At 40.7% G+C, this 24,760-nt stretch overlaps 1 protein-coding gene across 1 annotated transcript in view; it reads left to right on the top strand.

The window, feature by feature from the left end:
* LOC126248897 (protein zyg-11 homolog B-like) overlaps window positions 1-17,560 on the top strand; it is a 228,465-nt gene extending 210,905 nt beyond the window's left edge. Inside the window, exons 11-14 of the mRNA XM_049950367.1 lie at window positions 1,946-2,132; window positions 11,964-12,093; window positions 15,218-15,368; window positions 17,373-17,560. Coding sequence (XP_049806324.1) covers window positions 1,946-2,132; window positions 11,964-12,093; window positions 15,218-15,368; window positions 17,373-17,527 — 623 coding nt within the window. The 3' untranslated portion in view covers window positions 17,528-17,560. The remainder of the gene's footprint in view (window positions 1-1,945; window positions 2,133-11,963; window positions 12,094-15,217; window positions 15,369-17,372) is intronic.
* The last annotated feature ends 7,200 nt before the right edge of the window (window positions 17,561-24,760 follow it).

Genomic DNA, 24,760 nt, shown 5'->3' with positions numbered 1-24,760 from the left:
AAAATATATAAACCTGTTACAGAGACAAGGCATCTTAAAAAAATTTCCAAAATTCGCATCTTCAAAGTGGTGTTCGCAGTGTCATCTTTGGAGGTCTGTATCTCGGGACAAGAATTTTTTTGAGAAAACAAAATAACATATGTTTCTTACTTACTCCTGAATTTTAACATATACTAAATTCAATAACATCTAAGACTATGAAGGTAATCCCCTTGCCTGAAGTGATACAGATTATGCCATGTAAGAAATCATGAAATACATGATACAATAACCCACTGCTGCAGAGCTTAAAGAAACAGGACTGTTATGTGTTGGAATCATCCATGGAATCTGTAATATTGTATAAGCCAAAGTATGTGGATTAAAGATTCGATCAGGTCAACAATCATTACCTTTGGTTTTAAAAAAATGCAAATTTAACACTACGTTAAAATTATAGAACTGTCTCACTTATTTCACATCTCAGCAACATCTTTTTAAATATTCTACGTAAGTTCCTAAGATACTATATAGATAACAAATTGCCAAAAGGAAAAGCAGAGTTTGTAAAGAATAAAGGTACTCATGAACAGATTATTAACATTAAGTAATTAATATAAAAATGTAGAAAATTCAACTCTCTATTAGTGTTATCCATTTTATATTATAAGAAGACATTTGTCTGTGTTAAGTGGATGGTAATGTGGAATATTGTGAGCAGCATGGACTATTTATGCAGACCCTAATGCAGTAGCTAGACAGGAAAATATATAATCTGAACACTTGTTACTTCTAAAGGAGCTCTACAAGGATGTATGCTGTCACCACCTTTATTCAACAGGCAAGGACAGACAGTACATTATCAGTATAAGTCTTGATAGCTTGAATGGGGATGTAAGAATTGGAGGATTCTGAATTGACAACCTCAGATTTGCTGACAGCACACTTTGTGCAACTTCTGAAATAGAAATGCATTAACTTTTGAAACAAGTGAAGCATAGAAGCAAGAATATTTTTCTAACATTATGCAAAGATAATAACAATAATATATCATGATGAATCTCTGCCACAAATGGACACTTAAGCTGGATATAAAATCAAAGAGCATGTCATCCTCTGTAGGAATTGTAGCTGCAGTAAGGAAATAAAAAGAAGAATAACACTTGTAAGAGAACCAACATCATAGGAGTGATATGGAAACACCACATCATAAGGAGACATACAAAGTTAACACTGTTAAGAATACTAATATTTTCAATGTCTTTATATAATGTGGAAATGTGGGCCATCTAAGAACCAAATCATATTTTTTTAAAAAAAGGATGCATCTGATATTTTAGCATTAAGAGATCTTTACAAATAATGTGGACTGAAAGAAAAATTAATATCTCAATTGTGAAAGAATTATTATGGGTATAAATGAGGTTGTCCACAATATTTTAGCATAGAAACCACAAATTTCTTGAACTCATAATCAGGATGCAAGGAGAAATGTTATAGAAAAAAGAAAGACATCTTGGAAGATATTTAGACCAAATTTAGAAGATAACCATGTGAACACTAGGAAAAATGGTTCAAGAGGTGAAATATCAATACAATTGGAGAGAAATTTGTCATAAAATTTAATGGTGATTCCCCAGCTTTCCACATTAAAAAGATATAGAATTAGGCTGTAAGACAGTATCAGCACACATCATTGCATATAGATCCACAGGAACCTACACAGAATGCAGAATGTTGGACTTAATTTGTGCTCTTTGCAATCATATGCATTCTACAGTTTCAAACTGTATGAATCAGATGAAGACAACGGCATGCAATGACCCTTATGACCTCGGCAGGACTCCCATATTCTCCCCGACATGTGATTATGAATATGAGATTTCACTGCAATTTTTTTTAGACTTTGTTTTAATGAAACTTTTCTTACATATTTTCTGGTTAGATTTATTGCTTTTGCTTCCAGATGAGTCTCCGAAAACGTGTACTGTTTTTCTTGAAGAAGGAGGCATGGAATTATTTTTGAAGGTTTTGGAAACATTTGAAGATGAAAGTGCAGTAGAAACAAAAGTTCTTGGATTAATTAATAATATTGCAGAAGTTACTGAACTCAGAAGTAGCCTAATGGTACCTGAGTTCATGAGCATGCTGAGGTGAGATATGTACAAGTGCCTATTGGCTCTATTAATTGTAGTATAAAATAATTTCTGAGTACAGCCATAGAATCAGTAGCTTTTCAGGAATAGACTATAATAAGTCTACAGCCCTTGCACACTTTGTAACAGATTCATCATCAATGTTATTGGCATCATTTCACACCATCACACCTTAGGAGATTATTACAGCTACCTGCAATAAAACCAAACCATCATCACCAAATTGTGGATCTGAAAAAACAGAAGTTACTTCAGATTGATCCCTACCCTCTTAGCTTATTATGTCAAACCTGCTTTGTCGCAACTGTGTGAACTTCATTCATTTATTTTCTTCAAACGCCTTTCTATTAAATGGAACCTTGTTTTTTGTCATCGTTTTTGTCCATCATTCAAGCCAAATTCATTTACTTCATTTTCATTCTAAGGTTTCAGCCATAGCATTTTATATTCTTTTGGTTTCCCTCCATACGCACAAATAGAATCACAGTTATTTTTAATGAAAGTTACTTCTCAGGAACCTCTAAACAGTAGTGTGTCTCAACCAGAGGCTCTGTCGATTCTGTGATGATCTTGGATCGGGTTCTCTGATAAACACTTGCCCTCAATGCACAGTGAGCAAAATCAGATTGTGTGCAAAATAAAGACACTGTGAATTTGAAGTTTTTAACAGTAAATTGCCAAAGCATTTGCAACAAATTCCTTCAATTCATTGCCCTCCAGGAAAGCTGTCACACTCAAATTATTTTCATAACTGAGAGTTGTATGAAACTCAAAATAGAAAGCTCCAAAATATTTAATGAAGCATGGAATATATATATAAAAGTGAGAACTTAGATTTCATAAAAGAGGGAGTTTTCATTTCAGTCGACAAGAACATTATTTCTATGTAAGTCAATATTGTGGCTGACTGCGCAGTTATCTGGATGAAAATAAACAGCCTAGGTGAATCTCAGTTAATCATTGGATGTTTTCACTGGCCACCCATTTCCACTGTAACAGTTGTAGAATAATTCAAAGAAAGTCTGTGCACAGTAGTGCAGAAATACCCCGGTCATACAATATTAGTTGGAGACAACTTTAAACTACCAAGTATAGATTGGTGTGTCAATGTATTCATTGCAGGTGTTACGGACAAACAGTTTTCTCAAGTGGTTGTGAATATGGTCTCCAGAAACTGTCTTGAGCAGCTAGTTCAGTAACCCACACACACTGGAAATATTTTAGACCTTGTAGCTACAAACAGGCCTCACCAAACCAGCAGTGTCAGTATAGAGGCAGGAATTATTTATCATGATGTCATAGTGACATTGGTTACTAAAGTTAATAAATCCATCAAGAAGTCAAGATGAGTTGTTATGCTGGAAAGACCACATACGCGATTTTAGCATCCTACTTAGGCAATGAATTGATGTAATTTAGTTCCGATGTGATGGACATAGAGGAATTATGGACAAAGTTGAAGCTAACTGTAAATTACGCTGTAGAGGAGTAAGTGCCAAGTAAGTGGATTAAGGAAATAAAGGACCCACTATGATTTAATAACAAAATTTGGAAGATTTAAAGAAACGGAGATTGTTGCACTTCTGGTTCAAAAAAGACTGCAGAAATTTTGACAGGCAAAAGTTAGCACAAATCTGTGTCTCAATAAAAAGATCAATGCCTGTAGCATGCAACAACTTCCACTGTCAGATGTTAGTGTAATAACTTACACAGAACCTAAAAGATCTGATCTTACGTAAAACAGCTAAGGGGGATGAAGCCTTCTTTTTTTCTATTCAGTCACTCGTCAACCAGTCTGGTGTGGCAATAGAAGAATGCAAAAGGAAAGCTGAAGTTTTACAGTCTGCATTCAAAAAGTCATTCATGTATGGAGGACATACAAATAGACATCCCTGGCATTGAGGTGGAACTGAACCTACACCTAGCTTCTTACTAATACTGACCCTGCTCTGGACAGTGACTTTCTGTCTGTCATTTTGGATGTTTATTCTGTGCTCTGCTCATGTTGAAAACAAGTAAGTTGCCAGGTGTGGATGGAATTCCAATTTGGTTTTACAGAGAGTGCTCTTCAGCATTGACCCCTTACATAGCTTACATTTATTTCAAATCTCTCACCCAACACAAAGTCCCAGTTGACTGGAAATTCCCCTGGGATGGAGGAGCTTCTGTTCACAAATCAGCACAGTTTGAGGAAGCATCACTCTTGTGAAACTCAGCTTGCCATTTTCTCTCATGATATCCTATGAAGCATGGATGAAGAGCATCAGGCAGATTTCATACTTTTAGATTTCTGGAAAGTGTGTGACATATTGCAACATTTTAGACTGTTAATGAAGCTCTAAGTTTTAATATTTCCATCAGCAGAGGATGTTGATAGCAGATCAGAAGGTATTGCAGCCCATGAACAAGGAGTACATTAGAGGTTTGGAATGCAGGTCATGAGGGCTGAGCCACTGGCTAAGGAAGCCCCTGCCCCTGAGACACTTACAGTGTGCTGTATGTGTTGTTTCGAATCATGTCTTGCTTCTATACTGATACTGAGCCTTGACTTGCTGGCTATTGCTCCTGGTGTTTATTCAGTGCTCTGCTAATGATGAACTTGGCTTTGGTTATGGCTTACATGTTCATATCTGGCACATAGTCTTAAGTGACAACAAGTTCAACCCTATCACGTTTATGGCGACATGTTCGCCTCCGGTTTCTGTGTCATGGACTCCAAGTTCATGGAACTTTGGCAGCAATAGCTGTCATTGCAGCAGCAGTTAACAGTTTGTGGTTCAAGAGGAATGGCCCCAGCATCAAGAAAACCTGCAGCAGGAACAGCAGGCTGTTTTCCTGCAGCTCATTTTTCAGCAGTGACAACCACATCAGTCACTGGCCGTGACAATGGTCACTCTGCCGCTTGCTTTTGCTACCTTCAGTGAGTCTGTAGAGATCTGGGGAGTTTACCGCCATCATTTTGAGCTGTTCTGTTTTGCTTATGGCATTCCTGCTGGCTGCAAAGTGCTATGATTTTTGTCTTTTAGTAGTTGTTTATTTGAAGTAGTGCAAAAATTGCAACCACTCTCAGGCCCTAGTGCGTTATCTTTCAGTGATCTCTGTGCTCTGACTGAATTCTATGGTCAGCAGACACACCTTGTTGCTGCTACATTCCAATTTAATCAGTGTTATAGACAACCAGGAGATTCGTACACAGCTTGCTCTACTGTGTGGAAGTGCAATTTCAAATGCGGAGTCATTGATTGGAGATACAATTGTGCACCTTGCCCCTGATCGGGGCTTCAGCTGCTCAGCATGCTTTTACAAATGAAATTCAAGTTTTCTCAATTTGTTACGTCACCGTTGCAAGCAGTGGTCACATAATGATTCCAACTCCTCATTGTGTAATTCTGCCTCTAAGTTTCACCCAAATTCTCAGGCTTCAGGATTGCTGGTGTCACATGAGAGACATAAGTGTGTTGATTATTCTGCTCCCTCTTCAGCATTGGATGATCTTTTTTGTTATGTTAGTTGGCCAGGTCAGGAACACTCAGTCATGTATGTCGAAGAAGTTTCAGTCCCATCCTGACTGCAGTAGCGAGCATGCCAGAATTCAATGCCCACATTGTGCAATGGCCTGCTGGATCGTGGCAGAGGCAGTCACCTTGCTGTTGTGAGCCAACAACAGGCCCACCTACTGCATGCTCAGCTGTGGCATGAGGACAACTCTACCATCCAGTCTGTTATGGCTGTGGAGCCAACAGCACTATGTAATCTCGCTTTGGGCTTGATGCTACTTGGCCAGTTCACGGGAATTCCAGCTGAACAATGGCAGTGTTGTGTCTTTAACAACATGAACACATATACCTGACTCACTTCACCTCTGCTGCATTCCACCTGGCACTGGGTCTTCTCTTATTGCTACAGGGCCATTCTTCTCCTCAGAGAACTGTCACTGGCCGCTACATACAAAAACATTGAATGCAATACTACCTTTCTTATTTGTATGCTCCCCAACTGCTACTAACATTTTCAGTGTAGATGCTTTTAAAAGTTTTGGGTCCACAATGGAGGACCAAGTTAATCTAGTGTCATACACAGTGGTTTTTTCTTAACTTGACATCCTGTGCGCTTCGTATAAGAGGATTTTTGAATCAAAACTTAGGCTCACGTTTCTGTGAAGCCTTCTGTGGTGCTTAAATTTGGCAGAGCTTACCCACTTCCATTTGCAGTTCATGAGGCTGTTTAGGCAGAACTTGCCAGATCTCAAGAGCAACTCTTTATTTCCCTGGTTTCCTCAATTCAGTAGATAACGTCTATGGTGGGGATGCCATTAAAATCCAGATGGTTCGTTATGTACACTCCTGGAAATGGAAAAAAGAACCCATTGACACCGGTGTCAGACCCACCATACTTGCTCCGGACACTGCGAGAGGGCTGTACAAGCAACGATCACACGCACGGCACAGCGGACACACCAAGAACCGCGGTGTTGGCCGTCGAATGGCGCTAGCTGCGCAGCATTTGTGCACCGCCGCCGTCAGTGTCAGCCAGTTTGCCGTGGCATACGGAGCTCCATCGCAGTCTTTAACACTGGTAGCATGCCGCGACAGCGTGGACGTGAACCGTATGTGCAGTTGACGGACTTTGAGCGAGGGCGTATAGTGGGCATGCGGGAGGCCGGGTGGACGTACCGCCAAATTGCTCAACACGTAGGGCGTGAGGTCTCCACAGTACATCGATGTTGTCGCCAGTGGTCGGCGGAAGGTGCACGTGCCCATCGACCCGGGACCGGACCGCAGCGACGCACGGATGCACGCCAAGACCGTAGGATCCTACGCAGTGCCGTAGGGGACCGCACCACCACTTCCCAGCAAATTAGGGACACTGTTGCTCCTGGGGTATCAGCGAGGACCATTCGCAACCGTCTCCATGAAGCTGGGCTACGGTCCCGCACACCGTTAGGCCGTCTTCCGCTCACGCCCCAGCATCGTGCAGCCCGCCTCCAGTGGTGTCGCGACAGGCGTGAATGGAGGGACGAATGGAGACGTGTCGTCTTCAGCGATGAGAGTCGCTTCTGCCTTGGTGCCAATGATGGTCGTATGCGTGTTTGGCGCCGTGCAGGTGAGCGCCACAATCAGGACTGCATACGACCGAGGCACACAGGGCCAACACCCGGCATCATGGTGTGGGGAGCGATCTCCTACACTGGCCGTACACCACTGGTGATCGTCGAGGGGACACTGAATAGTGCACGGTACATCCAAACCGTCATCGAACCCATCGTTCTACCAATCCTAGACCGGCAAGGGAACTTGCTGTTCCAACAGGACAATGCACGTCCGCATGTATCCCATGCCACCCAACGTGCTCCAGAAGGTGTAAGTCAACTACCCTGGCCAGCCCCCATTGAGCATGTTTGGGACTGGATGAAGCGTCGTCTCACGCGGTCTGCACGTCCAGCACGAACGCTGGTCCAACTGAGGCGCCAGGTGGAAATGGCATGGCAAGCCGTTCCACAGGACTACATCCAGCATCTCTACGATCGTCTCCATGGGAGAATAGCAGCCTGCATTGCTGCGAAAGGTGGATATACACTGTACTAGTGCCGACATTGTGCATGCTCTGTTGCCTGTGTCTATGTGCCTGTGGTTCTGTCAGTGTGATCATGTGATGTATCTGACCCCAGGAATGTGTCAATAAAGTTTCCCCTTCCTGGGACAATGAATTCACGGTGTTCTTATTTCATTTTCCAGGAGTGTATTTGTGATGATTTAAAGTCCACTGTTAATTCCCATTCTGACATTGATCTATATCCACTGCCTCACCCAGAGTAGTTGTCGACTAAACAGTCTGGGGCCACTATTATTCGAAAACAGATTTAAAGGATGCTTATCTCCAGCCAATGCTTTGATGCTTCATATCAGTTTTAAATAAGCCATTTAGCTTATCCTGGTGCAATCACTTACTGTTTAGGGTTGCAAGTGCACCCACATTTTCCAAAAATAGGTATAACTACTGTGTTAATTATTAGATTGACATTAGTCTTAAAGAGTCAATACATGCTGAATGTTACAAGAATCCTGAATCCCTTTTAAATGGCTTCAGGAAAATGGTTTATGTTATCGGTTGGGAAAGTGCAGTTTCTTTGCCCCAAGCATCTAATACCCGGGACACATTCTGAGTGATATATGTGTATGTTTGGTAATGTCGACACAGTCATAAGCATGCCAGCCTCTACTAACCTTAAACAGTAGCAGTCCAGATAAAATCACTTATTATACTACTTTTACTCCCCAAGTAGTGCAGATCATGCACCCTCTCTGTCAGCTGAGCAAGACAGGTGCCAAATTTGTGTGGTTAGCCACCTGTCAACAGGCTTTTCAGTGCCTTAAGAGTAGTCTCTAGACAGCACTGTGTCTGATGTCATAAATGCCAGGTATACCAATGACACTTGCGACGACAGATGTGAACCATTACGGCACCACAGCAATTTTGTCCCACAAATTGTCAGTTTGTTCTGAGTGCCGAATTTCCTTCATCTTCAAAACATTAAATTCTGCACAGCTCAACTACTCCCAAATCAAGGAAAGGCTTAAGCGATCATTTATGGGGTCAAGAAATTTGAATGGCAAGAAGTTCATCCTGTTGACTGACCATGAACCATTGATATCCTTGTTCAGGCATTGTTCTAAGCTCCCGGATGGGACAGCTTAGCACCTGCAGTGCTGGGAATTGTTCTTGAGTGGGTACCACTACGAAATCCATTTTTGCCCCACTGCCCAATACACCAATGTAGATACCCTGTTCTGCCTCTCTCTTGGCTTTGACATGGAATTCAGTCACCGGAAAACTGTTTTTCCCTGGATCAACGCCTACAAATGAGCAAGGGTGAGATTCCAGTGATGGCATGATATAGCCTCAACTTCCTAGATTTTGTTAGTGGTCTAGGAAGGGTGGTCGGAGCATATTTCCTGCCAGGCTAACCCGGTTTCTTGAAATTATTTCGTGCTACACTGCTGGCTCAGTGTCATGCAGGACATCTTAATGTTAGCAATGGAGGACTCTGACTACCGGGTTGTCATAGAACTCCCACTATGGTCCGACATTCCCCAGCTCCTTCATGCGTCACATTCAGAGATGATACAAATGAAGGTATTGATACCGATATTGAATACGTGTGGCACCGGTACTGTGCTTTCTCCCTCAACCAGAGTCCCCAGCACAGCGTTTTCTGTGATGGCCCCATCCCAGTCACCCTTGGAAGAGGGTCCACGTCAATTTTGCCTAGCTGTTTCCAGGAACTACGTGGTTGCTGGCAGTGGATGCCCTATGAAGCTTCCCATTTGTGGTGTGCTTGCCATCTGCCGGAACCCATACTACCATCTCGAGAAAATTTTCGCTATGGAGTGGGCACTTTGTGCACTGGTGTTGGACATTGGGCCTCAATTTACATCATCTTGGTTCCAGGCCATGATTTAATACCTCCGACAGTGGAGAATGTCGGTAGAGCATCAGAGGCTTTGCAGATCATGAGCAAGGAACGCTGCCAGAGGTGTTAAATGCGGGTCGTGTGGGCTGAAGCAGTGATAGCCACTGGCAAAGCAAACTGCCATTGCTCAGTCTTGTATAGTATTCTGTATGTGTTGTTCCCAGTCACACCTAGCTCCTTTATTGATACTTGCCTTAATCTGGACCTTGACTTGCTGGTTATTGTTCTTGGTGTTTATTCAGTGCTCCACTCACACTGAATTCAGCTTTGTTTGTGGCTTACGCGTTTGTATGTGGCACAGACATTGTGCCGAAGACACAGACTAGGTTCTCTGATATGTGAGTGGCTTAAAGACTTTTTAAGTTACGGAACACAGTGCATTGTCCAGCATCATGAGTGTTAATCAGAAACAAGAGTATCATCAGTAATTCCTTGGCGAAGAGTGATAGAACCTCACTTGTTCTCTATGGATGTATATGATCTGATGGATAGGGTGAACAGCAATCTGTGACTGTTTGCTGATGATGCAATAGTGCACGGTAAAGTGTCACCATTGAGTGACTGTAAGAGGAGACTGGGTGACTTGAACAGAATTTCTATTTGGTGTGTTCAGTTACATCTTGCTCTAAGTGCAGAAAAACTAATGTGATTCAGATCAGTAGGTAAAACAAATTTGTAATGTTTGAATGCAGTACTAATGGTGTGCTGCTTGACACAGTCACATCAATTAAATATGTAGGTGTAACATTGCAAAGCAATATGAAATGGGATGAGCAGATAAGGTTATTTCTAGGGAATGCTAATGGTCAGTTTCTGTTTGTCAGGAGAGTTCTTGGAAAGTTTAGCTCATCTATAAATGAAAACACACATAAAACACTTGTACAACCCATTGTTGAGTACTGATTGAATGTTTTGATCGCCACCAGGTAGGATTTAAGGAAGACGTTGAAGTAATTCAGAAGTATGCTGCTAGATTAATTATCAGTTCGTTTAATCATCACTCAGGTTTTATGGAAATGCTCCGTGAACTCACATCAGAATCCTTGGAGGACAGATGGCATTTTTTTGTGTAACATTATTGAACAAGTTTAGAGAACTGGTATTTACGACTGACTGCAAAACAATTCTGCTGTCACCAGTATACATCTTGCATAAGGACCACGAAGACAAAATAAGAGAAATTAAGCTTCATACAGAGATACAGAGGCATACAGGCAAACGATTTTTCCTCCACCCCAATTGTGAGTGGAACAGGAAAGGGAATGATGAGCAGTGTCCCATGCACCCAAAGTCTTTTTTTAGACTAGCATTGGGAGGTAAGTTTGCTAACCAAAAACTGAAGCTCTGCAATGTTGTTAAGCAATAGGACCGTATTTAGTCCCCAAATTTCAAGTTGTTGAGCCTTCTTCTATTGTTTCTGATTCTGATATCTTCCAGATTAACTTTCAACATTGCTATTTCAAAGACAGCTGAGGTTAGCTTAGATGAGGTAAAAACTTATATTCTCAAGAGAGAAATGTATGAGTCATATTTTGAGCAATTGCTATGAATAATATTGTTACCCAAACTGCAAGACATAATCCCAAAATAACATTTTTGTTATATTATTGGAGATGCAGTTCTGCTCGAAGTCCTTCATAGGTAGCAACTATGCAGTGGCATGACAAGATGTATCTTCTGAAGCTTTGCATGTAGTAATGTTCATGGTATTCATTTCTGTATCATACTCTATAGGTATACCATGACTTTTGTCCATATATGAGGCACATCTGATAACACCTGCACACAAGAGTGTGCAGAAATTAATCTGTTAAGTGGGACTTAAGTGTAATTTTGCTAATCGTCCACTATAGTCTGTGAAAAAACCCAGACCATCTTGTCGTGGAATGAGTAGGTTCTAATTCACAAAGATTATGAGATCCAGTTGCAGTTGACATTCAACATATTAAGATTATATCGCAGTCAGTCAGTTGTTTATATTTAAGCTACCTTCATACCGTGAAAGACATCAGCTATTTGGAAATATCTGTGGTGTTCTAGAAGCACTGAGATATAGAAAGCAGAGAGAGTGTTTTTCAGAAAAGGAATTGGCTTGCAAATAACGGGATGCACGTCAGCTGCCGCTACAACTGATCAGAGTGTATGTAGTACAGATTCTATTAAAGTGTACTTCAAGAGTCCACTTAAATATTTAAAATACCATAATTGCTATATGTTGTTACTGAGATAAGGAATATAATATCCATTTATTTGCATATAATAAAAATAGTTTTGTCTAACACCTTTCAAATACTGAATCCATTTATTGGCAATACTGGGAGTTTGAGAAAAATATTATCTTGAAATATTTGTTACAGAAAGCTTCTACATTCTTCTCACATTGATGTAAGCTACTTTGCTGCTGGAATAGTAGCTCACTTAGCAAGTGATGGGGGTGAGTTGTGGACTGTCGAAACAGTTACAAGGCAGGAGCTTTTAGAAGAACTTGTAAGTATTGCTACACTTATGCTGAACAAAAGAGACATTTAAATAAGCTAGAATGTTACTGTTTTGTAACCACAGTGCTAGAACACAATTCTAGCAGTTATGTTGAAATATTTAAATATGTTTGTGGAATAGTGTTTGTAGAGGGAAAGAACTACTGTAGAACACAAGAAATCAAGTTAAGAAGAAAACTTACGTCAGTCTAAAAATTTTTGTGATCTTTTTCATTGCTTTTGAAGGAGAATTTTATTTGTTGGTCCATATTGGTTCCACAGCTACATATTATTGTTTTCATTTCATAAAAAAAGACTGCTGCTCACATTACATTTGTTCATTAGTGGTGGTCTTCAAAGTAGTCCCCATTTAAGTCCACACATGTTGTGCTCATACTTAACACTGCTGAATTTATTTCTTCATGCTGTTTTCCATGAGACTGTTCAGGAACATCTGCTTTTACATTACAACAAAGCACAATAATACCTACATAGTAAACTGCTTGTCCTCTGTCACTGAGTTAACTGAGTTTGATAAATTTGTTAAAGCATAGTGATGCAGTGCCATGTCAAAAAATATGTACTAATACACTATGACAAATAGTTTCTAAGTATTGTGAGCAGTCTTGTTTCAAATTTCTGAAATCTTTCTATCAAATTAGAGTTCAAAAAACACTGTTAGTCTGGTGTTAAGTTTTTCTAATAAGTATGTAAAACTCTTTTGGCCTACTGAAATTTTATGTTACTTTGCATCATTTAGAAGCAGATTGGGGGTGTCATCACTTTGCATGTGAACATATTCTGTGTGTAGCTGGTTTGATATTTTCTGCACTAGATTGTTCAATCCACTGTACAATTCAGACTTGTGAACTTTCTCATTACATTTGTGTGCTGAGTATGTCTTTTATGTGTCCTGTGCAATTCTAATTGTATGCAGTGGATGCTGATGTGTTAAAGAGTGCCCTGTTCTCCACATTAACGTATTTCTATGTGGAGATGAATTGGATGAAGAGTGCGTTACATCCAGAACAGAATCATGTCCAGACTGCTATTGACATGATTCATTCTTTACCTGTCTAACATCTGGGAAGAACATGTACATCCTTTGACCTGCATCACTGGTATCTCATTCCCACTGCCATACACCACAGTCTAGTCTTGCAAGTGCCATTTATTATGATAGCTGTTATTTTCTCTACTTTTTCTGGGTCTTGATTACATAACCAGCACCATACGGTCCTGGTACATAACAGTTACATTAATTGGTTATATTCACAGATTAGTGACGAGCAGCGAGTCTGCTGGTGAGGTTTCAAAGACACCTGTGAGCCTTATGAATACTCTCCTCTGAGCCCAGTGTAACCCAGCCTTGCACTTCACCCACACCCTTTTTCTCCTGTTCCCATACACTGGTAGCAAAGCTACTGTGTGCAGTAAAGTTAGCACTGTGTTGTATTTGTACTTCTCATAAGGGTATTCTGTATGTAACAGAGCCACCTGTGATCAGTTTGTTTACTTTGTTGGCTGTAAGTGTCATTGTGTTAATGTATTTAATAACATTTCTTTTTTCATCCAGGTTCACTTCTGAGTATCTACAGGTGGTGCTTGGCTTCATAGGTGTGACTGCCACAAATTTTCCATGGATTGTAGCAACATTGTTTTCCATCAAATCCTGAAAATTAATTGCCACATGAGACACCACTTTATCAGTGGGCTGCACCATTTCCTTTCGGCTCCTCTAATGGTGTACTATGGTACTTTGGCACAGGGATTTCAGTTGTGCCATAACTGCAGACATGTACCTGCAAAAAAGAAAAAAAACTAGAAATTTCACTTTATTGTGATAAAACTTTATGACCACACATTGTATTATCCATGTTCCAACAGTACCACTGTTCTCGATTGTCACAATTTTTTGCCCACACAGCTGTGCAGTCTAGCTTGTGTGAATATCATTGCTTATCACAATGGACTCTGTTTTTTCACTGTTTTCGCACAAGAAGGTCAATGGCCGAGAAGCCATTCTTTCGGGAACAGATACTACCATCATATATAGTTAAAATATGGCTTCCCGGCTATTGACCTTGTGCGAATGGACACGCTATGCCCAAACTCGTATCAGACGTGGTAGATTAATCTGCCACGAGTAATGAGTATGATGGGCAAACATCTATTCGGAGCACTACGAATGTAGTGGTGTGGACATGTTGGGAATGTGGGTCTTACGAGGAGCGTGCAAGAGATAAATCCCTGCAGGCGCAATATCCTCTGTGCCCCTTGGTAGCTCAGATGGATAGAGCGTCTGCCATGTAAGCAGGAGATCCCCAGGTTCGAGTCCTGGTCGGGGCAGCCATTTTCAACATGTCCCCAATGAAGTATATCAATGCCTGTTTGCAGCTAGGGTGTCCATTTAATTATCATTTCATTCTAGCAAAACTGCATGGTCATCAACGGTAACTGTTCTTTCGGGAACAGATGGAACAGATACTACCGTCATATATTTTCTATTTGTATGCTTCTCAGTACACATGATAGTTTACATATGTTGTTCATTACTACACTGAAGACAGCCTCATTGTTTTCTTATTTCACATGGTCAGGAGCACTATCCACTTGGGTTAATGTGGCAAACTTGTTAAACAAGCAGTAGTGACATTGAGATTTAATGTATCAAAGTAAAACTGTTATTATTAGTTTTTTCCATCTTCAGAGGGTGCTGTAATTCTACATCTGTACTCAGTTAATTAAATTGGCTTCATTATTCATTATTAATTCTGCGACTAGTTTTGGCCTTTACTATCAGGCCATTTTTGAATGGGTTTGAAGATTGTGCTGTTGAGAAGCAACATCCAGGAAAAAGAGGCCTGACTGTAAATTCTGAAATAAGTCATGAACTTAATAAAGTATCCACTAGCAGCCGAAATGGCTTTTCGTTAAAAGTTGTGTCAGCTTTAAATATTTATAATATTTTCCCTCAGAAGTTTTTTTTTTTTTTTTTTTTTTAGAATACTGATTAGGTTACTTCTCTTTGCATAGTGCTAAATATGTGCTAATGTTTGTGAAACAGTTTCTTATATTGCTTGTCTATTGTGCAAGAACTAGTGACACAACAGAAATTGCTCTTTCAATTTTAGGAAGAAGTTGTAATAGATTGGGAAACGCCAGATGGGGAAATGGTAGCTTATCGATCATTTCAACCGTTTTTCCCATTATTGAAATGTTTTGAGACACATCAAGTTCAGCTGTGGGCAGTGTGGGCCATCCATCATGTTTGTACAAAGAATGGTAAGTTTTTTAAGATAGAAGACAATCTTTTCTCTTTTCCTTTTTCTTGGAAATACTGCAATTATTGAATGCATGTTTTCTGACAACTTGATAAATCATGCAATCAAGGCCTTAACTCCGTTGATTGAGTTGATGGAATGATTCCCTCCTCCCTATGTATTTGTTCAGACACTTTATTTCTATATTTATTGTGACTATTTTCCACAATTTGATTGATACTGTTTGTTGTTGATGGAAATTTTATGTGGCTTATCCAATGAGCTCACAGTGGTACCTGATAATTTGGTGTCTGCAGTTAGATTTTGTTTGGCATATCAGCAGAGATATTCTTTGGAAGTTACCCACTCAACTAAATCAAGCTGATTTGTGTGATATTATATGTCAGGTCTGAAAACTTTGGCTATTAATGTTACTGTAAGTAATATCTACATATTAACACTTTATACTTGATCCACATCATGAACCCATTATTGTCCACATTTTTTATGCCTGTGCCAGATATGTGTGTTTTGGTATAAATTCACTTTGCAAATTCATGAAAAACATCACCATTGCTTTACTTCTTGTCAGTCCCAACCAGTTGGAGCTATTAGTACATTTTCTGTACCATCCTAGTTACCAACAAATTTGCTTAGTCCCTATATGAAACACCCAAGAACCAGTCCTCTTGTAACACAATGATGTGCATAGTGTAAATACACAACCATTTTCATCACAATTAATCCATAAATTTAAGATCTGAAGTAAAGTGCACATTACTGTAGCCTGTTGCCAGACAATCTAAAATACCAGTTTGATGATCACATAATCTCAGCAACAGCTTTGTGAGATGTCATCTAACAACTCCAGTCCACTTCACTGTTCGTATTTCTTTTATTATCATGATAAAAAATTTATCCTTTGCATCCTCCTACTATACCAGCCCTTGCTTTCTTCACTGGTAAGACTTTCATCATGAAAGAGAAAGCAGCCTACATTATATTCCAATTTTATAACAACCTTCTACAGTGATAAGACAAACAAAAAATTTGTCGAAATCAGTGAATCATGGTAAAACATATTGTAGTCGGTGCCGTGCAGCTGAATACAGTTGATGCCTTCATCATCCATCATCTTTCGTGATCTTACTCAGGGAAAAAAAAAAAAAAAAAAAAAAAAAACACAGGATGAGCGGTTATATCAAATGATGTGGGTAGTGTGGCTATGGAAGAGACAAGCAATAAGGGTTGCAAGATATGGAGATAAGAGTACCAGAAAAATATAGCTCACATAGATGCAGGCAGTGGCAGTTATATGTCGCACACAAAGTTACAGGGGGACAGAGTGTGTGTTGGGGATGGGAGGAGGTAGAGCTGAGCCAGCTGTCCACCCATGTCACTATGCAACTGTTTCAAATAGCACTGCCTTCCTTGCTGTGCCCCTTAAAATTAGTTTTTCTGTATTGCACATGTGGGAACTGCTCCTCTATCACATCTTTCAGTTCTGCAATCCTCCCAGCCTCAATCTCCCACACTCTGCCCACCATCAAACCTTGTCTCCTTCATAACAGCACGTACTCTTATTTCTCAATCTCCCCCCCCCCCCCACACACACACACAAAAAAAAAATGTTAAGAGTCACCTCAGTTATATTATTAAGTTTCTGTGTGCATTTTGATGTATTTCTTTAACTCCTCACAGTATATAAGCTGTCCTCTGATATGCTCTAATGTTGTCATTGTCTGCAACTGTCTTGCCCTCCTCCCACCTCATTTGCATCACCGGACATGTTCCCTCTGCACTTGACTTCTGTCCTTCTTTTCCTGTATCTCTCTAAGTTTCACCGCTTCCTCACCACACTTCTTCTGTATTCACTATATGAGATTCGCTCATCCCCCCACCCCTCCTCTCTCTCTCTCTCTCTCTCTCTCTCTCTCTCTCTCTCATGTGTTTTATGAGCTTACCATCAAAAAGTGAAAGAGTGTATTTTGTAATATTTTTCATTATTTCTTTAATTCTTTTTCAGCAAAAAGGTACTGCCCAATGTTCATTGAAGAGGGAGGAAAACAGATCATACAGAGCTTGCTGGAAAACCCGTCAGTAAACTTCAAAGTGAAGTTTATTTGTGAGAACATTTTGTATGTTCTGTCTCTGGAGAAGCCAAAGAATGTCTATATGTAAAACAAATCACAAATAAATTACTTACAATATTAATTTCCTTCTTAATTAATATGTCATTTTCAACATTTCAGCTCTTAACTTGTATTACTTTTGAATGTACCACAAAAACAACAGTTCATGACTATATATATGACTCTCAACTACAGGAAGGAGAGAGCATCATTTGTTCATGAAATGAACTTGTATGCAACTTGCACATAATATGTATGTGCATAACTGTTGTTTTTAAAATTGACATGTTGACTTCTACAGTAGCTCACAATACCAACATGGACATACACAGAAGCACCAAAGAAGCTGGTATCAGCATGCATATTCAAATACAGAGAGATGTAAACAGGCAGAATACGGCACTGCGGTCAGCAACACCTATATAAGACAACAAGTGTCTGGTGCAGTTGTTAGATCATTACTGCTGCACAGTGGCAACTTATCAAGATTTAAGTGAGTTTGAACATGGTGTTATAGTCGGCTCATGAGCAATGGAACACAGCATCTCCGAGGTAGCGGTGAAGTGGGAATTTTCCTATACGACCATTTCACGAGTGTACCATGAATATGAGGAATCCGGTAAAACATCAAATCTCCAACATGGCTGCGGCCAAAAAAGATCCTGCAAGAACGGGACCAACGATGACTGAAGAGAATTGTTCCATATGTCAAAAGTGCAACCCTTCTGCAAATTGCTGCAGATTTCAATGCTTGACCATCAAAAAGTATCAGCATGTGAAGCATTCAACGAAATATTATCGACGTGGACTTTCAGAGTGGAAGGCCCACTCATGTGCCATTTCTGACTACAGCACACGAAGCTCTATGCCTCGCCTGGACCTGTCAACACCAATATTGGATTGTTGATGACTGGAAACAGGTTGCCTGGTCAGGCGTGTGGGATTGTGCCCACTCGTCTAATATAGGATGCCTCGGAAGTTGTTTTCTCAGATAGCTAGACAAATCTTATCAATGGAGTTTATTACAGTAAATTCGATGAACAATACTTAACTTTGCCTCCTTACTAATGATACGTCACAAGCAAATGGCGACATGCAAATAATCAGTGTTCTTTGATATATACAATTTCCATGCAATCAATTAATATAGATCACAAGTCATGGCTCATCTTCTAGTGCGGCTCTTCTAATACTCGACTTCTAGTGCAGCTGAGGCTAGCTGGAGTGGCGCTTATATTCTCTTTGTATAGGTGCCGCTCCTGTCGTGGTATCATCCTAGTCAGCATTCTATTGGCCGACATGCTGGCACTAGATGTTACGTTGGAACATTCCTCTCCCCCCCCCCTCCCCCCCTCCCCCCCTCCCTAAAGCAACAGACCTCCGTCATGTTGGGAGTGCAACAATGGCAGGGGAGGCCAGAGGGTGGATGCTACACTGGACCCGAAGCTGTGGCTGCAGGGTACGTCAAGCTTTCAATCGTACCCCGGCATTCAACCTTCACCCTGGCAGAAATGTCCCCCGAAAAATGACCAGAAGGATACACATCCACCTCCAGAGGCCAATAACCAGATGCAGAAGGCATTGCAGCTGTGGTGTGGGCAGGTCCAGCTCCATTGGCAGAACGAGAGGAGGCAAAGGCTCTGCCTTGTTGCTACTGTGGCCTCACTGTCCTCTGGAGCTGTGAATCTGGGGGAAGAGACACAGAAATATCATTATTCACATGACAGTGGCAAAGTTGATTTTGATGTCAGCGTTGCATGTTGTCTGGACCTGAAAGGAGATAATTGCAAGTACCAAGTCGATGGATGATCTCGCCTCACACCCACTGTCTGCTGCTGCTAAAAACCCTGTAAAAGACAATATCATGCAGCGCAAAGCCACACGTGTGGCCTTCCTTCAGCACCGACGCTGAGGAGGGTGGAGCAGTGTCCGATAGCAGCGGCCGTGAAGCAATTACACCAGCAATGGTCCATGTCCTGGGCGTGAATGATAGGGGGCAAGAAATAGTAGCATTGCTTTATCCCTGTTGTGTGCGGAGCGAAGTTTGGCCATCTGCAGCTTGAAGGTTCTGACAAATCCTTCCACTTCGCCATTTCACTGTGGATGTAACAGTGCACTAGTTAGAAGCTGTATGCCATTGCATTCACAGAATTTTTCAGATTAATTTGACATGAACTGAGGGCTGTTGTCTGACAGTATGACTTCAGGTAGACCTTCAAGGCAACAAATAGAGGAAAACACCTGAACTGTGCTACGTGACGTTGTCGAGTTCATTTACACAGCAAAAGGAAACTTGCTATATACGAGTCAACCACAATCAACCAATGAGTGTTCCAAAAAGGTCCTGCAAAGTCTATGTGCACATGTTGCCATGATGATTGTGACTTAGGCCAAGCAGATAATTTTTGTGGTGGAGCAGACTGATTTTCTGCACATTTGTGACACTGTGACGTCGTCTGTTCTATTTGGGTGTTCATACCCTGCCAAGTACAGTGTCGACGCACTAACTGTTTCGTACGAACTATCCCCCAGTGTCCTTGGTGAAGTAACTGCAACACTTCTTTTTGCAAAGCTTTGGGGATCAACACACGTGACTGTCCACTGTTGTTCTGAATAAGAACCACACTGTGCTGTATAGTGAGGCTATGTTGAAGTGCAAAGTATCGGCGCACTACAGAATCCTTTGTGCTATCCAAGGACTGTGGCCAAGATGTGCAAATGTACTTTAGCAAAATGTTCAGATCTGAATCCACTTCCGTGGCCTGTGCAATTTTCCTATAGTTCAGGGAAAAGACTGAAGCAATTCAGAATACTGAGCATCAATGTGACAAGAGACAGCAGAAGCATCAAAGTCTATATCAGGGCCAGTCGGAAGACGTGAAAGTGCATCCGCAATACCATGTTGATCTGTTGTACGGTACACAAATTCACAATCTCATACTGGTATTGAGATGACAACAACAAAGCTCATCTTTGCAATTTTTTGGCAGTTCGTACAGGAACCAGTTTCGTTGCATGAAACAAGAACAGCAATGGCTTGTGATCCATGACTAAGTAGAATTGTCTGCCATACAAATAGTGATGGAATTTGGTAACACCATACGTAATAGCCAATGCCTCTTTCTGTATTTGTTAATAGTTACACTGAGCTTTGGACAACACTTTTGATGTGAAAGCAGTAGGCCTGCCTTTATCACCAATACTGTGTGAAAGCACTGCACCAATTCAATAAGAGGAAGCCTCAGCTCCCAATACAACTGGTTTGTCAGGATCAACATGAATTATGTCCAAACAAAGGAGACATTCTTGCGACGCAATGGAGCTGCGATTTGTGCAGCATTTGGTGTGAACCAAATATAATAGTTCATTTTCCCTAAGACTGACTGAAATTCTGTGACATTGCGAAGAACTGGCAAATCTCGTGTGGCTAACAAATGCGACTGAAGAGCATGTAAACCTTGACTGTTTATGACATGACCAAGACACTGCAACTCAGGTTTAAAAAAAATCACACTTGTCCAGTCTACACTTCATTCCTGCATCAGATAACAGAAGAAACAAAGCACCCAAATTTTCGATATGTTCTTCATGTGTACGACCTGTTACAACAATGTCATCCAAATAGTTTGGTACTTGTGCTGTCAGCTGTTCCAAATACAGTTGGAAAATGGCACATGCGAAAGCACTGCCAAAAAGCAAACACAAATATTTAAACAAGCCCAAATGAGTGTTCACAACACACATGGTTTGAGATTCTTCATGTAATGGAATTTGAAGATATGAGTCTCTCAAATCAATTTTTGAAAAGTAGCAACCAGCACCTAATCTGTCCATGAGATCCTGTGGGTGTGGCAATGGATAAGTATCAACCACAGTTTGTGCGTTGGCTGTAGCCTGAAAGTCAACACAGAGGCGAATGGGACCTGAAGGTTTGGGGAGCAAGACCAATGAACTTGCCCATTGACTAGCTTGTATGGGTCCAATAGCTCCACTATCTTGCAATTCTTTAAGTTCAGCAGTGACTTTGTCCTGTAATGCAATCGGAACAGTTCTGGCCTGGCAAAATTTTGCCTGAGCATTGTCTTTCATGGTAATATGTGCAACGTAATTGTTAGCATTGCATAAACCTTGAGAAAAGAGTTCCAGAAATTCTTTTAGCAAACTTGCTGCACCATCTGATGGATGGAATCCAGACACTGACAACAGATTGTCCTCAATATCAATACCAAACAAATCAAATGAATCAAGACCAAATATGTTCTCACAGTCGTGTGATCGTAGCACCGTAAAAGTCATTGTTTGCGTGAGTGAGTGATACATGGCAGGCAAATTACATGTTTCGAGAACAGGAATGCCTTGCCCATTATAAGCTGTCAGTTGCGTGCTAGTTTTAGACAGGCATGGGGAGCCTAACAGTTCATATGTGTGACGATTGAGCAATGTAACAGATGCAGTCGTGTCCAACTGAAATTTCACATGTATCCCGTAAAGAAGCAAATGAACAAAAAGTTTCCTGGACTGGCATAGCACTGAAGAAACTGCTTGTATGCCAGTGTTGCGAATGCCTGTTGCAGACTTTGAATATACTGCCTTAATGACATGGGTAGTGTGACTAGATTTTTGTGAATGGGCCGATTTCTTATGTTTGTTCCGTTGCAAACGTACGGATTGTACATGTCCTTTCCTGCCTCAAGCATAACACTGAGCTTGTCAGGACGGACAGTCTTGGCACTTGTGCCGTGAATAATACCAAGGGCATGACTTAATTCCGTTTGTCGATGTAGCCGCATGTTTAGCGAACTGTTTATGCAGCATGGAGAGGTGTTTACGTGGCGTGGCGAGCACAAGCTGCTGCTGAATGGGCTGGTCCCAAACAAGGGACTCAACCCGACAAAATTGCTGGCTGTTCAAATTTACCATCTGACAGGGCACTTGAATCTTATTGATCTATTGTTTGCATGACCTGATGAAGTGATAGATCAGACTGTTTCAAAATCTATTCTCTGAGCCCACATCACGCAACATAACATCTGAATATAAAGCACCACAAGCACATTTGAATTTGTATTTCCTCATCATACCTTGCAAATCTATTACTCACTCACGATAAGTTTGTTCTGACCATTTTTTGCAATTAAAGAATTGATACCTAGCTGCTACCACATTTACTTGTTTGTCATAATAGGTAGTTAGCGAATCTACAACCTGTTCATATGAAAGTTCACTCCGAGTGGCATTAGGAAATTGTTTGTTTGTGAGCCTAAACACTGCACTTCCTACTGTTGGGAGAAAGTAATGGCTTTTCACAGTACCTGGTACATTGTGAGCAGTTACGTGGGCTTCAAGCTGTTGCAATCACTCAAGCCATTCTTCTTCTTGTTCACGAAACTGGCGAAATCTAATATAGGGTGCCTAGGAAGCTGTTTTCTCGGATAGCTAGACAACATTCAAACAAATCTTATTAATGGAGTTTATTACAGTAAACTGAATTGACAATACTTAACTTTGCCTTCTTACAATGATGGGTCACAAGCAAATGGTGACATGCAAATAATCAGTGTCCTTCGGTATATACAATTTCCATGCAAGCACTTAATATAGACCACAAGTCACAGCTTGTCTTCTAGAGTGGCTCTTCTAGTGCCTGACGTCTAGTGCAGCCTAGGCTAGCTGGAGCGGCACGTATATTCTCTTCGTATAGGTGTGTCTCCTGTTGTGGTGTAGTCCTAGTTAGCATTCTATTGGCTGATGTTGTCTCACAGACTTCTCTGCTGTATAATTCACACCGACGTGCCAGCGCTTAATGTTGCGCCGGAACAGGATGAGTCTCGTTTCAAATTTTATCGAGCAGACGGACATCTGTGGGAATGGAGACAACCTCATGAATCCATGGACGCTGCATGTCAGCAGGGAGCTGTTGAAGCTGGCAGAGGCTCTTTAATGGTGTCGGGCATGTGAATTTGGAGTGATATGGTACCCCTAACATGTCTAGATATGACTCTGACAGGTGACATGTACGTAAGCATGCTGTCTGATCGCCTGTATCCATTCCTGTCCATTGTGCAGTCTGATGGACTTGGACAATTCCAGCAGGAAAATGTGACACCCCACACATCCGGAATTGCTACAGAGTGGCTCCAGGAACACTCTTCTGACATTAAATGCTTATGCTGGTCACCAAAATCCCCAGACATGAAAATTATTGAACATATCTGGGATGCCTTGCAATGTTCTGTTCAGAAGAGGTCTCCAGCCCCTCGTACTCTTACGGGTTTATGGACAGCCCTGCAGGATTCATGGCATCAGTTCCCTCCAGCACTACTTCAGACATTAGTTGAGTCCATGCCAAGTCATGTTGTGACACTTCTGTGTGCTTGCGGGGATGCTACATGATATTAAGCATGTTTACCATTTTTTTGGCTTCTCTGTGTACATTGTACAGCACCACTTACTGTACTGATGGAGGAGATTATGTAATGATGTAAACACAGATCCAAAGATGGCAATAGAGAATTGCCGAAACTGGTCATCTCTATGAATAAATTATTTTAGTGATCTTGGCAGTTGAGAATTTATTCAATGTTCAGAACATCATCTGTCAGAAGATGATGAGTATTAATCACGGGAAGAAGTAATGCAAGAGGATGTATTTCTTTTCGGAAAAGGTCAAATAGCTAAATGGTGGAAAAGTAAATACCCTATCATTGTTAGAACAAGATCTTGTAATATTATTATGCATTTACCTGGAACAAAAAATGAAGCTCAACAAAGAAATAGATATTATGAAGTTATTTTTGGATGAAAATATAATACCCATTATTGCAACATGTACTAATATTTACAGCAATGAAGTTCATGGTAACTTTTCTAGGAAAATGAATGCTAAAGAACCAAACGCTATACAGATATCGGAGCTTTCATTTGTTTGTGATATCCGTGTGGATCACTGAGACATTCTAGAAAGAAGTTATCAAATTTATGGGATAACTCAAAACGCCAACAGACTTGAATCATGCTAATTACGCGTGAGTGAAAACTGATTCAGGTTGCACTTGACATGTCTGAGGTTTGATAGTGTCTTAATAGAAGAGTTCACAGAGAGAATGACTAGTTGGATGCTGTCAGAGAGGTACTGGAGGTTTCACGAACCGTTGGCAAAAATATTTATCACCTAGTGTATACCTTAACTATATTTGTGTATTATATTTAGATTCAAATAAAAGACTCCTAATACCATTCATATATTGGTGGTGGTGGTGGTGGTGGTAATATATATTAAAAA

Source organism: Schistocerca nitens, chromosome 3 (genome assembly GCF_023898315.1).
Source record: "Schistocerca nitens isolate TAMUIC-IGC-003100 chromosome 3, iqSchNite1.1, whole genome shotgun sequence".
NCBI classification, from domain to species: Eukaryota; Metazoa; Arthropoda; class Insecta; order Orthoptera; family Acrididae; genus Schistocerca; species Schistocerca nitens.
The sequence above is the reverse complement of the archived record's forward strand: the minus strand, read 5'-3'. Positions and strand labels throughout refer to the sequence as shown.